This window comes from Adiantum capillus-veneris, chromosome 28, assembly GCF_014529385.1.
Source record: "Adiantum capillus-veneris isolate H3 chromosome 28, ASM1452938v2, whole genome shotgun sequence".
Taxonomy (NCBI): Eukaryota; Viridiplantae; Streptophyta; class Polypodiopsida; order Polypodiales; family Pteridaceae; genus Adiantum; species Adiantum capillus-veneris.
In genome coordinates, this window is record NC_140958.1 from 62,326,498 (window position 1) to 62,341,344 (window position 14,847).

At 40.5% G+C, this 14,847-nt stretch overlaps 1 protein-coding gene across 1 annotated transcript; it reads right to left on the reverse strand.

The window, feature by feature from the left end:
- Window positions 1-2,166: 2,166 nt before the first annotated feature.
- On the reverse strand, window positions 2,167-3,911 carry LOC147420555 (uncharacterized). Its single transcript, XM_086504744.1, has one exon. The coding sequence runs from the start codon at window positions 3,814-3,816 to the stop codon at window positions 2,821-2,823; it is 996 nt and encodes a 331-aa protein (XP_086360870.1). The 5' UTR covers window positions 3,817-3,911; the 3' UTR covers window positions 2,167-2,820.
- Between the last annotated feature and the right edge of the window lie 10,936 nt (window positions 3,912-14,847).

A 14,847-nucleotide genomic window follows, 5' to 3' on the forward strand; every position in this document is an offset into this window, starting at 1 on the left:
ATCAAATTCAAGATTAGTATGCTAGATCGGTAGCTCAAGGTCACATAAGCGTGTCAAAGGAGTCTGCACCCCCTCTGAATCATCATAATCACGTTCAAGACCAGTTTTCCAACTTGATAGTTGTGCTTCACTAAAACTTGTCAATGAAGGAGTTTGCACCCCCTCTGAATCAAGCACATACTCTTGCTTAGCCAAGTCCTCAAAATCTGGTACATCCAAATTCGGTAAATCTAGTATACTAAAATCCATGGTCTTGCTGCTCTCAACAATAGCCCTGCTTTGACCTATAACATCTATATTATTAATTAACTCTTTGGCAAAACCTGTACCAATATCTTCAATCACCTCTATGGTAGAATCTGTACCAGAAAAATTTTGCTCTAATTCTGGTTCAATAGCAAAAGTATCAGCTGTAACTGAATCTTCCCGCATGTCTATCTGAATATGACTGCACTCATTCACCTGCACATCTTCCTGAGCTTTAGCCAATTCATTGTCTTAATCCCATGATTTCTTTTCTTCCTGTACTATAGATATATGTTCTTTGAAAAATTCACCCTGTGTAGTTTGAGGCTGTAGAGACTCACCCTCAACGAGTTCTACTTCATGCACGGCATCTGCAAAACCCAACTTTGCATACACAGCTTTGACTATGTCCATCATTAGCCTGTAAGAAGGTAGCATCATGTACAATAAACTCATCAATCACAGCTTCTAACTTTGATCGTACTTGTCCTCGGATATTTGCGTAGTCCGGTAGACTTGCACTCTATTCTTGATAGCTTTCATACTGCTCATAACGTACTTGCACAATAGCTTTTTTGAAATACTCCCAGTCGTCGTTGCAAGCTCTGGTAACTTCTTAATCTGGTCCTTCACATCTGAACTCACTAACTGCTCAAAAGATTTGATCATCAATTCTTCTGGTATCCCTCTTACCTTGGTCTCCAACTCATAGCACTCTAGGTAGCCCTCTGGATCGTATCCATCAAAGAGTCATCTCTCGTCGTATACTGCATCTAAAGCTGCATCCAAAGCTTCATCCATTTGATTTTTCTTCTTTACGGTCTCTATTTCAAGCAGAGATCCTTGAACCAATTGAAGCATCTTCGAAAAATCTGGAACTGTTGACTTATCGTCAAAACCGTTTGCACTTAATTCTGCAATCATCTTCATCATCTGCTCTAAATTCTCCATCTTTACCTCCCAACCCAGCTCGTTTCGCGTCCGTTTCACCAAAGATATCGGGGGATATGTGTTCGCTACGTGAGCCGGGTAGGCACTGGGCCTCTGGCTATGAGAGGTGTGAAAGAGAGAGAACAAGAACAAATGATGCAATTGACTCTGGCAATCACCGTACCCATCAATTAATTGATTAATACACTTGAGTACAACTTAATCCTTAACCAATGCGGGTTGTTAACAGCACTGGCACTTTGATCATATGCTAACTAGGAGTTTAAGCTCCCGCTTTATAGAATTAACCAGGCCGTTTTAACGACACCGGGCTTAACATAATGATTAATCAAACATAAGTTGATGACGGTTTAACATTAGTCAACTTAAAATTTAAACGTGGCCACGAATTAAACCTGAACATTGCCTATTAGCTTATAATAAAAGCCTATGTGTCACAAAGTCGGGGTTGTGAGATCCTGGGTTCAAAACCAGCCAATGGGCGACCCATTTTTCGCGCTACCCGTGTTTCATTTTGCACCGATTTTCGCATTGTCTGGGTTTAATCCACCTCGACCTTCGCACGTGGACTTCCCGACCATCGATCCCATTACAACCCCCCCCCCCCCCCCCCCCCCCCCCCCCCCCCCCCCCGCCGCCCTCTTTAATGGCTTGTGTCACTTGGTCTCATGGATTTGCTTTATTGGAAACTTGTTCAAATGAAAAAAAAAAAATCTTTTCAAGAAGGATTAGAGGTTTTTAGTTGAAAAAATCAATATTGGCATACTCTAATATCATTTTGTTTGTTTGTTTTTTGTGGGTTTTTTTTTTTTTTTTGGGTAGGTGGGGGGGGGGGGGGCACTCAAGTTAGGAAAAAGTTTGACCAGATCTGGCTCTAGTTGCATGCTTATGCAATATGCACCAACCTGCTAAATATTCATTTTTCAACTAATATAAATTGATTGAAATATATCAGATGGATCAAAACCGAACACTTGTCACTATATTGTATAGCAATATTTTCAAGTAACAGCGTTGCCCAAAAGAGTTTGGCAATATCGACAAGTATGGGTGCTGCTCAAAAGAATGCATACGTTACATCATAGTCCTATTTTATACATTGTGGTTGAACAAGCAAAGAGCACCTCATCAAAGCTTACTCATCTTCTAATCTTGGGAGAGACCCACATATTTGTTTGTGTATAAGGGAGGACTATACAATACGCACTAGCTGATTGTGGATGCGTAAAGAATGGTAGCGCCTCTCCTTGCTTGCAATCAAGTCAAAGCATGCACAGTTGCATATACACGTATTAGGACCATGCATTGTGACTGCAGATTTTCGCCAAAGTGATTGCCTTTGAACAATCCAAACCTACGGCATGCTTGACTATCGTCGTCATGGTTGAGAGTTCAAACACGGGGCACTACTCATGATGTGGATCCATGCCAACTTAGACGTGTGGCGTCGGTAAATCGAGATCAATCAACGATGGATTCTAACATGAGAGGAAGTGTGGTGAGGGTGAGTGGGCGTTCTCTGCAGGGTGGGGTAAAGGAGCCAATTGTGAAACATGCCCCAAATAGGGAAACTCATACACTCCCATTTGAGAGATGACAGAACCAAAGCTAGTGATGATTACCCTATTCCAACATGAAATGCTGATTGAACCTTGACACGAACCTATCGTAAGAAGATGTTCTTGTTGGGGGCGCGGCTTCATCTGCGCCCTCAGAGACTGGTTTACGTGCGGAAGAAGCCGAGCTTTCTTGCAGGGCTGCGGCTACGGAGGAGAAGGTGGGGGCGAGGCGCCGGCCTGCTGCCGCCATGTCCAGCTGCTGCTTGCTGCCAGCTTCCTCTGCCTCGCCGCCATGATTGTTCACAGCAGCAGCCATAATCACGTTGTCCAGGCTCGGCGGAAGATCGGAGGGAAAGCCCAGGCTCCTCTGAGATATCAGCCGCCTTTGCGAATGGCCCACTTCTTCTTCATCAGCTTCGCTCACTTTAAGCCCCTGTTCCTCCTCACCGCCATCACCTACTTCCGGCAGAGGATCACCATCGCCCACGTCTTCTTTGATTGCATTAAGCTCGCCCATTTTCTCCCCCTTATCGCCTACGTCCTGTAGAGAATCGTCCACCTCTTCTTTGCTTGCATTAACGTCGCCCACTTGCTCTCCCATGTCGCCCACATCCATTTCTGCACCGCCCAATTCGTTTACTAAGTAATCCCCATCGCCCACTTCCTGCAGGCAAGCATCGTCCACCTCTCCATGCTTATCGCCTTCTTCATCATAGCTATCAGTATGGTCATCCTCGCCGGCCTGACAATCCTCGTAAAAGTCTTCTTGCATCACAAGGTCTGCGCATTCATCATCATCATCAGTACCAATTGCCAGAAGTAGCTCGGTCACCATTGGTTCTCTGCCGTGCGGCGCACGGCGGAGTCGCTTAACCGTTCTTCTAAAGGACGGATTGCCATTAAAGAGGAGAGAAATGGTTAGACGAATGAGATAAAGAAGCAGAGAGCCTACAAGCATGGCGAGGAGAGGTAAGATACGGGTGAGCAGCAGATGAAAAGTGCTCAAGAGAAATTGAGCGAGTTCCTTGCAGAGAGGAGGGATATAGGTGTACTTTGTCATATTGCTTCTGAAGAGGGTGCAACACTAGAGGGCAATAATATTGCGCGCTTGCCTTTAAATGGAGTGTTGCGATTACGTGTATAGCGTTGAGTGTTCTGCGGCGTTTGGCATGGTCAAGCTTCTGATGAATTGGCTTGCTTGGGTTGAAGATTCTCAAGTCGATCGCTTGCGTTTCCAGAACGACACTGCTCGTATCGCCTTACGACTCCACATACGCGTAGGCCTGGGTCGCACGAACAGCTGAGGTGGTGGTGTGCGTCTAGCAAATCCAAAAGCTGTGAACTAGTCCACCAAAAATTGGTGAAGACCTTGCAACATAAACAACACTAAAGACATGCTTTCACCCATTAACAAAAGTGGAGCTTTTACCCTTTTCATCAAGTAAGTAAACAAAAATATGGAAAAAACATACAATGACATCATGGGAGAAAACACCCATACAACCACATGATACCTCAACGAGATGATGCAATCAATCATGAGGATGATATAAAAGCTCAAACTAGCCTCAAGAAACTTACTCCACCTCGATAGTGTATTGAATTCATCTAGTCCAAATATATTATATACCTAAATCTATTGTATTATATAGCTCCACTTTTGCTATTTTTGGACTTGAAACTAGTTCACCTTCATGCATTTATGGTTCATTTGTTGCCAAGTATATAGCTATCGCTCAAATATAATAGTAGTTTATATGGCTACCGTGATAGCAAATACAACCAGATCTCTAGATTTTGTATATCTGCTCTAGCATTACAACTATATGTACTAGCTATATAGCTTGTGTCTAAGCTATATGACTATGGATGTCTACTTGTTGAGCAAGTTATATATATGATGTTCTAGGTATTAATTGTTATTATCTTTTATCCAAACATGGGACCACATTAATATATACATGTCAATTGTTCAGACCATGTGGTAAGTCATAGAATAAGAAAGAGATAAAGTAGAAAAAAGTACATTTGAGGCTACAGTACTTATCATGTATGTTGTATGGAACTTCTTCTAGAACATTTTTTGTTTAGTGTTTAATGTTGTATGTGTGTAAATTGATAATGTTGCAAAATTTATTAGCTTTACGTCAGAGCTTTTTTTCAAATTGAGCTTGAGAAGGAATGTAGGCACTCCCAATTCTGTGTTGGGTTGAAAATTGAAGCTTCAATTACAAAGGACACAATGCCTTTATGGAACTCCCTCCCTGTGAACCCAAGAAATCATTAATTGGAGTCTCTATTGCAGACTATACTAGCTGCACGAAATTGGTTTTTCTTTTGATCAAGCTAATTGCTCATTGTTTGTTGTATACAATGCATGGATTTTTGTCATTGAGGGTCTTTACAAGCATAACCTTGGTTTTGAATCCATTCACAATCAGCCCGCTATGTAGGCAAAAGCGTTCCAAGACACTCATAAGCTTTTGTGCATCTTCTAATGTATGTGCCAAGAGCACTACATCATCGGCATAAAGCAAAAGCATGATCACCGCGTTTCCGATCTTAACCTCTTCTATGCCTTCTTGTTGCATAAAATCAAGAACCATGCATTCCAATTCATCAATGAGGAGCCCAAAGAGGGTTGGGGAAAGTGGGCATCCTTGTTTGACACCATGGTTCTTGCAAAAAATTTGAAATTCCATCTCCCATACGTAGCCGACATATCACTTTTTGGTAGATACGAAAGACTGCATGCATAAGTTCTCTCGGCACTTAAAGGCTTTGCATACGTCTCCAAAGATTTCCTCGCGGTACCATGTCAAAAGCATTCTTGAAATCCACAAAGCAACAATACAGCTTTTTTCCTTTCAATCGAGACGCTTCTATAAGAATTCGAAGAGTGATAAGGTGATCAATAGTGCTATGATGCTTTCAAAAACCTGCTTGGCCAAGTGTACGTTTGTCGTTATTTTTAGCCCATTCACTTATCTTCATCTCCATGATACATCCAAATAACTTTGCCATGAAAGAACCAACCATTAGAGAGAGAGAGAGAGAGAGAGAGAGAGAGAGAGAGAGAGAGAGAGTTACAAGAAGAATGAGACAACCATTTACACGGGGGGGGGGAGGGGGGGGAGAGTGTGTCAGAGAGAGAGGAAGGGGAACCAAACTCACTGGCTTACGGTGTGAGTGAAAACATCCACACTAAAGATTTGACCACGTGGACAAAACAAAGGGTTGGAGGAGGAGAGAGAGAGAGAGAGAGAGAGAGAGATCCTTGCCTTTTTGTTGTGGTTTTGCACAAATGTGCTTAAAACGTGGGAATGTGTGATGACAAATTTGTGTGAACCCCTGCATGATAGGGCGTTAGATATGCTAGGCATGTGTTCAAAAGTGATGATCAAGAAAGAGATAAGCTATGGTAAAATCTTAGCTTTATATCTATGTAACCAATAAAGGGTAATGTTTTTTAATCCCAATAAAATTCCCCCATTTGTTATATGTTAGATAAAGCAAGTGGTTGTGAATGAAGAGCATTTTGAGACACCAAAATGTGAATCCACCGAAGTAACTTCTGACACATTTCTAACCCTTCAATCTACATGTGACCAACGAAGTTGCTTTTTCATTGGAGTCCAAAAACTCTTTGGAGAAAGAAGCTTGAAACACGGCCCAAGATTGAGGACGAGTATCTATTGGAAATGTCATCCACCACCTATAGGCCTTGCCTTTAAAAGAAAGACTTGTTTCCACAGTTGTCTTAATATCTGGGGTGTGTCTCAGCCTATGAATATCACTCTATTCGTGTAAGAACGTATTGACTGTTTCCATCACGCTCTTCACCATGAAACTCAAGAATGGTGATATTCTAAAGTAATGTATTGCTACTTGTGCATCTTCTAGAGCACTTGCCTCATGGAATCTTTGAGTCGTGCGAATGTGGGTTTCGTGAAACATGCGAGCTTGGGTTCCTTGAACCGTGCCATCTTGGGCTCCTTGAGTCGTCTGTGAATTCATAAATGTCATCAGTAGCTCAGTAAGGTTTGTAACATTTCTTGCGTTCAAGTACGCTTTGGTGATTTTCCAAAGCCTTGAAAGCAGCCATATCTACAAGGCCATGATCTCCTAGACCATCATCGTCATGCATATCATTGTCGATAGGGCCCACGATGCAACTTTGATGTGCATACTCAAAATCAAAAGTGTGTATATGTGGCATATCCTCCCTAGCCATGGTAAACACACGCTAATGTAGAGAGAGAGAGAGAGAGAGAGAGAATGTCAACTTGTATCTTTTAAAGCTTGAAGTCATTGTGTTTTTTATGCTCGGTGATTTTTGTGTCGCATGTGATCCTCGCCTTGTGGAATTTGTAGCACTTCATGTCTTGTTTTTCGTAGTACCTTCATTGATTCTTCACAAAAACTTGTTGTTTTTGTGAAGGCTTTTGTTCACTTGTGAAGCTTCCTTCTTGAAGAAAAAGGAATTTCAAAAGAGAATTTGTCTTTCTCTGATGAGTGAAAGGAAGGGTGAAACTACTTCCTTGAAGTTGGTAGCTTTCATTTCCTTCTAGCTTTCTTTGTCAACACAAGTATGCTATCTTTCCTCGTTGTATACAACAAGTCTCAATAGCTTGGGTGGTAGGATGTTGGCCTCTTACCCTCATGGGGTGGGTTCAACCCTCCTTCATGCAAGGGTTTAGAGGGCCTTCCTACACGCGTAGCCAATTGTGCCAACAAAGCCTCGGTGCCATAGAGTTGTTGCTTGTGGTCTGTTCTCGTATCCCCTATTAGACTTTGCATCTGTCTTGGGTGGTTTCTATTCTCCCTTGTCTATTCTTTTGTGTTGCACACAAGATGCTGTGTATGGCTTCTCTTTTGTTGCAATGTGGGCCGTCGTCTTCCTCGCATGTTGCCAATGGATCATGGGAGAGGAGATGTGTGTCGCATGCACCATGCGACCTTATTTTTCCCTTTTTTGAATAGCTTAAATACCACTAAAAGGAGGAGAGTAATGCAGTGTGCTAGTCTCCACCCAACCATGCTATCTTATAGCCCTCCCAATCATACACATTGTCTAGCCATGTCGGTGTCCTTTCCCGTAGGACCTGTGTCCTTACATCTTAAGACTTGGCCTCCTATTGTGCTTGCTAGTACCTTGCTTAATTTTTGTCTGAGCAGGAAGTTTGTGCATATTCTTGAGCTTGAGCTCTAGTCACCCCATTTATAAGATCTGTGGGTTCTACTTGTGATCCAGTTGAAGAAGGTTTCAATCCTGCAATGTTCATTGTTACCTTTTCCTTGTTGTTTGGGTGTTTTGAACAAATAGGAATGAGATGTGTAAGAGCACATTCCAAAAAATATTCAAATATCTCTCAGTCTTTGCCCAATGATGACAATTTCTTGCCTAATGATTGCCTCTACACTGGTAGCATGGTTCTACTTGCTGCATAGCTGCTGGTGCAGGTGTGATGGTTGTTCTTGCATGGTAAGAATTGTCTTTGAACCACACTCTTGATTGGCTATGAACATTAAGGTGTTCTTGTCCATGAAATAATGATTTCTCATGTGTTGTGGCACATATGATGGTTGACTGTATTTTTTACTACGCTTCCATCATTCAAAAGAGGTGCTTGTTTCCCTAACATACGTTGCATTCTCGACTACGTGTTACACCATGGTGTGGGATGATCCCCCCCACCAATATCACACCTTCTTGTGGGTTTTTGTTATTCATTCAGGTTCTGTCTGTAGTCTTGGTTTATTCTTCTCACAACTTCTTTGACCACTTGATCAATGCTTGACATTGTAGGACTTTGAACATCCCACTTTGTTGTAGATTTTCTTGTCATAGAAGAGGCACTAGGATAGTTGTGATGTTTGCATCATCTATCAACTCTCTGAAGGCCTTGCTACTGTCAACTAGATATAGAGCTTCTCTAGTGACTTGCTCAAAGGTTAGGCATGCTTTTACATGAAGGTCCTTTTTTAGAGTCTCATTCCTCAAGCCCTCAATGAAAAGAGCTGATAATTTCTTATCGTGTGGCAACTGTCTTGCAGGACACCTCTCTATGTCTTGTTTGAAGCGAAGCAAAGCTTCCTTCACTTTCTCATTTGCTTTTTGTTTGAAAGCATAGATTTGTGAGACTGTGTTGTGCTTGATTCCCCTTTTGGAGAACTCCTCTGCAAAGTCGCACAAGAGTTTTTCTATGTGTGGAAAACCATATTTGTTTAATCATAGAATCCATGTCAACACTATCCCTTCCAAGGTTAAGCCAAATCCTTCGTATTGTGTGTGAAAATCCACCACCTGCTCAGCTCTCAAAACTTCTTTGAAGAGTGAGACATGGGCATATGGATCCCCTGACCCATTGTACTTTGTCTTGACACATTTGGTCACTTGAGAAGGTCTCATTTGTCTTAGTTCAGTCACCAATACAATTAATTTGGGGTCTCTCACAAAGAGATCTCTCGCTCTCTCTTCTCGTCTTGGAGGAAATCCTGGTGGAATACTTTGTGATATATGTTGTGACATCATTCTTGGCTAAAAGTAAGTAGAGATTGGAGTACCCTTGTATGTAAATCTTTTTAGTTCATTTGGATTGACATGTTTGTACCTTTTTTGTACTCCCATATATACTAACCTACCATCAAAACTTCCACTCCTTGGGCATCTGTATATGTGAATACATAGAGGTTCTTATGGTCTGTCAACTCTCTAGCATTGGGTTCTACACACTTGTAGAAGGTATGTGGATCCCTTTTTGAAAACCTATACAAGCTCTCATGAGTGTAATCCATTAGAATTCTCATGGCTTCAATGGTTTGGATGAACCTCACGTTGGGTTTTGTTGATTAGAGGATGCTTCTCCTCCAAGTGCATATCTCTGAGTTGAGTAGAAAACCATAGTGGTGGATGATTTATCATGGTTAAGGTTCACTCAAAACTCTCAGTCTCAGACAAGCCCACCTTGCCTTATTGCAATTCATCCCATTTTGCCCCTTGTCAGGTCTCTCATCATTTAGGTCTTTGTGACTCTTTGGTCTTTGGAAACTGGTTTTGGGTACCGTAACATTTTGGATTTGGGAAACCTTTAAAAAATCAGCTTTAATATTCAGCTAATGTGTCCTATTTCTTAGAATCTTTCTTCGTGACTATACCTGACTCAATTTGGAGCTATCTATCAAAAGTTACGCAATTCTGGTGAACTGCACTTGAAACAACACTTAAAACATTCTTAGGATCAAGACACTGGAACTTTTGCTTGTATCTTGGCCTCCACAGGGTATTTTTAACTCAAACTTGAGATGTACTCAAGAATGTCTTCAAGCTCATCAAGTCAGATACCCCCACTATGAAGAGGTACATAGATAGTGATCCATGTTTCTCTGTCAAATTTTGACTTAAAATTTTAACAATGGCTAGACAAGGTCATGCATAGGCTCTGTACCAATTTTTATAAATTCTGAGGTTGATGGATCGTCAATCCATGTTCAACCACATCTAGACTTGATCTCTAGGGAACTTGTTACATACTATGTCCACAAGCTATATCTCAAACCTTTTTGAATTTGGACTTGTTTTGCTACATCAAATGCCCAGCACTAGGTTTGCACTACGGGTTTCAGTCTTTCACTTGTTTTGATGCCTTTTGATCCAAATTTGCTAAAACAAATTCTAAAATTGGACTTAAGGATATGTTTCCTTATGTATGCACTATAGATCTAGAAAATTTCAAGTCAAGCTATCACCATGGATACATGGATCACGATCCATGTTTGGAGCCCAAATTGACTTTTCTTGGTATCATCAGGATCAGTATGATTGGTAGATGCTATGGTAGACTTTTTGCGTTTGGACCTCTGGTTTGGAAATTAGGTCAGTTCTTGTGCTTTGTAAGAGTACTTGGAAATTTTGGGATTTTGACTTGGGTAGGTTATGGTTCCAAAATTTGCAAAAGGTACATGGATCGTGATCCACATTTGGTGGAGAGCTTTTGAACCCAGATCTGAACCACTCATAGATAAAGATATTTATAGGCTATCCCCAAACTCTTTTTGGATTTGGACAAGTTTTAGCCAACCAAAAGTGAAACCCTAGGTCTGCTTTAGCAGTTTCTCACTTTGAAGTGTTTTTGGCCTTTTTGACCTACTTTTGAAACTTTTTTGGTAACCTTGCTTTGAGAACTTTTGTTCATAGTGGTTTCTGCTACAAGTTGATATAGTTTTGTTCAAAAATTCACATTAGGTACATGGGTTGTGATCTGTGTTTGGTCACTTCTGGACTTGAAATTTGGTGAGCTGATAGCTTATGATTTTTGTAGCATGGTCCAAAAGCCTTTTTTGAATTTGGATCATTTTTTGCCAACCAAAAGTGCAACATTGAGTTTGATGCGGCAGTTTTTTATAATCTTTTATTTTGGGCTTTTTTGACCACTTTTTACAAATTTTTTGCCAATGCTTCTTTTGGGAAAAGTGTTTGTCTATGTCTCAACTACCTTCAAATCTCAATCAAAAATCATGATGAGATACATGGATCATGGTCCATGTTTAACCTCCTTTTGACATGAAACTTGGTCAGCTTGTAGTGATTGCTATTTTGAAGCTATTTCCCAACTTTTTTTGGATTTAGCTCACTTTTTGCAAATCAAATGTGGAATTTTGTGATTGATTTGAAATTTTTAACTAGTTTTTGATATTTTGCTATTTTGACCAACTTTTTGCAATTTTGTGCTATTGTGCCTTTTAGGAAAATTAAAGTTGTTCCAAATGGTATCAGCTAGACACTGGTCTAGACACTGGTCAAATCTCAGCCCCAAAATGATGAAGAGATACATGGATCACGATCCATGTTTGGCAACATTTTGGCATGAAATTTGTCTAGTTGGTTGTCTATACCCTGTAGATGCCAATGCCAAACCTTTTGTTTTGAATTTGGATCACCAAATCTCAAGATGTGTCCAATTTTATGTCTAAAACCCCTGTTTCAGTTGTTTTTGCCCTATTAGCCAAGTTTGATGTGATTTTTGATTTTTTTTCAAAAAAACTTTATCAAAGCAATGTTCGACTGATGCACAATGTCACCGATCACTTTTCTGTAAAAATGGCCTCTAAGGTACATAGATCACGATCCATGTTCCTCCATAGAATCTGCTCAAACTTTCCAAATTGCTTCTAGTGAGTTTTCTAAGGCCCTTGATCAACATTTTTTTTGAGCTTTGATCAGTTTTTAGGTCTCCATGATCAAGTTTTCAAAATTTCAGAGTTATGGTCGTTTTTGCCAAAATATGGTTTTGAGCCCTTCTTCCTTGATCTTTTGAGGCCAATTTGATGGTTGTAGTTTCTACTTAACCTACTCCTATGTAGTGAAAAGAAACTAGGAGCAAAAATGAACAAAACGGTACAAAATAAAGTAAGGAAAAACTGTATAGCACTCAAAAAGTAACGAGAAAATTGAAGAATGAAATGATTTTGGCTATCTCACTCACTACTCTCTTTATCTATCGAGAATAGATCTAGCATGTCCCCGACTTCTATACTCTATCAAGCATTAAACCCCGGATCTAGCTACTTTATTGCTAAGGTGTAAATGGAATGGAAAGACAAATCTTTGGAAAAGAATTCTCTAAATACGTATTAGGTCACCCACCATCTAAGGATCATTTCCCAACAATGGCACAAATGTTAGTAGGTCACGTCTGTAGCATAGCTATCTGGCACTAACATAATGTGAATACTCAAGAAAGCGACTCAGATGGCGCATGGAGACTATTTTTGAGGTTGCCAATCCTCAATAAGTGAACCTAACAAGCAAATGCATCAATCGAACAAGCAAACCGCCACTCAATGATCAGGAGATCTACATATGTCCTTTATCACCATCCTAGGTCGTCATGCCATTTTGGCACTTGAATGGACTCGGATTGGCACAAAATTTTAAGGGAAGCTTCACTAGGCCTAAAGGACAAGTCTACAAAGTCCGTTCGTATTCTGACTAGGTACATGGATCACGATCCATCATGGTCCAAGTCATGAAAATTGCAACACAACAGCATAGAAAGGTCGCACTATAGTCTAGGAGCACTCTCCTATGGTCAAAACGTCAAAAAACTATGATATAAGCACTCAAATTTGAAGATTAGTCTCAATAATGTGAAGTCACTAACCACAACAAAACTAACAATTCCTACACCAAGAAAAGGGAAACACAATGCAAGTTTCAGAATCAAAATTGGATTACCCAATACATAGTGATGAAGATTGCAAGTAGGACTTGAGAGCCGCTTGAGCATACGTACAAAAGAGATCTTTTTTCTTCCAAAAGATAAGCCTCCTTTCACATTAAGATTATTGACTTTTATACCTAGGGCTTTCTAAATGGCAAGTGGCTGGCTCACATGGGCCTTTACAATTATCATGACAAACTTATAATTTAGGGAATTGACCTCCTATTCTGGGATCAAGATTTACACACAGTGTAGCACTGACTTAAAAAAATACTAGAGTACAAATGTGGTGTCAAGCTAAGTGTCCGACTAGGTGGACACTTGTTCAATGCATACACCAACAGTAGGGATAAGAAAGTGATGACCTTGTGGACCATAATGATGAATCATAATGATCCACCATAATGATGAATCATATTGATCCACCATGACATATCAGTGAATCTCAAAATGACCCTAAAAGAATCATGCCTTAGAGTATCTCCATGACTAGGTTTAAGGGGAAGTTTGTAGGTAAAACCTAGCAATGGGATTTCTCTCTTCCTCTATGGCATGACCATGACCATGAACATTAGGCACATATTCCATGCATCCATGAGGCACACATGTTTTCTTACATATGAGGCTCATTCAATGAGTCCATCTCCCCTTTTACAACTTGCTCTTTACCTCTCCATTCATGCACCTCTCTCCCGAATGCCTTAGCATTGAAGAAGAGCCATTTGGGCCTCACACATCATGCATGACATCACCCTTTATCCCTTGCCAAGGCTATATAAACCCCCCATCATTTGTATTCAAGTTGTAGTTATTCTAATTTCCTCTTTGTATACTTCTTGGTTCATTGTGTTCATTTCTAGTTAAGCATGTGATCAACATTAGCCCAATTCCTAATGTATGCCACTAACACATCTTTGCCTTAATTAGAACATGTTGTAAGTGGATGATGGTTTAAATGCCTTTGAAAGCAGCTTTATGTATCTACGCATGTCTCTCTTGACCTCAATAGCTAGGTTTGTTTGCAAATCTTGTAATAGTTTTGAGTCAATTGTTATAGCATTTTTAGATTTTTTTGTAGCAACTTGTACCGTGAGAATGTGGTTGTCGACTTCAAGCTAACCAACCATTTTTAGTGGGCTCAATGGAAAATTTGACATGACTATCATTTGCTTGTTGTGCTTGTCGGGCCACTCTCTTAGCTATTTGCCTTGCTCATTCTACCTTGGCTCTAGTAGCAACAAGCTTAGCAAGCAATTATTGCCTCTCCTCCACTGTTTATTTACTTTCCTCAGTCCTCTCTCTTATCATGGTAACGATCCAACACTCAGCTTCATATATTTTCTTATCAAAGTGGGATTGTGGGGGTTTGAGTGTGTGGATGCACTCGACTTGTTGATTCTATTATTGCTCCAAGGTGGTGAGGTTGACCTTGGAGTACTGCATGTACGCTATTTGAATTTCTTGTACCCCACTTTGCTCTATCACCGCAATAATTGTGAATTCTTACACTTCCTAGGGAGAGTTGCAAGTACTAGTTGAGGTTGTCCGTTACTTGCAAGCATGACAATTAGCACCATTGAGTTTGTATGCTCTTTTCCATCATCTTTGTCTTGGACATCGTTGCAATCGACTCAATAGTCTTGCCTATTTGATAATCCTTTGGCTTTGAGATTTTTCTTGCCAATATAGTTTTGATAAGAGGCTCTATGGACTTTAATAAATTTTTAAGCTAGAGTGTTGACCTTTCTTTGTTGGTGGAGCTGTTTTTTAAGCTAGAGTGTTGAGATTTCTTTGAATGAACGTGGGTGTCTTTGAGTGTAGGCAGCCACCACAATCCGCCATATAATACTTTTCTTGAAATGGCTTCT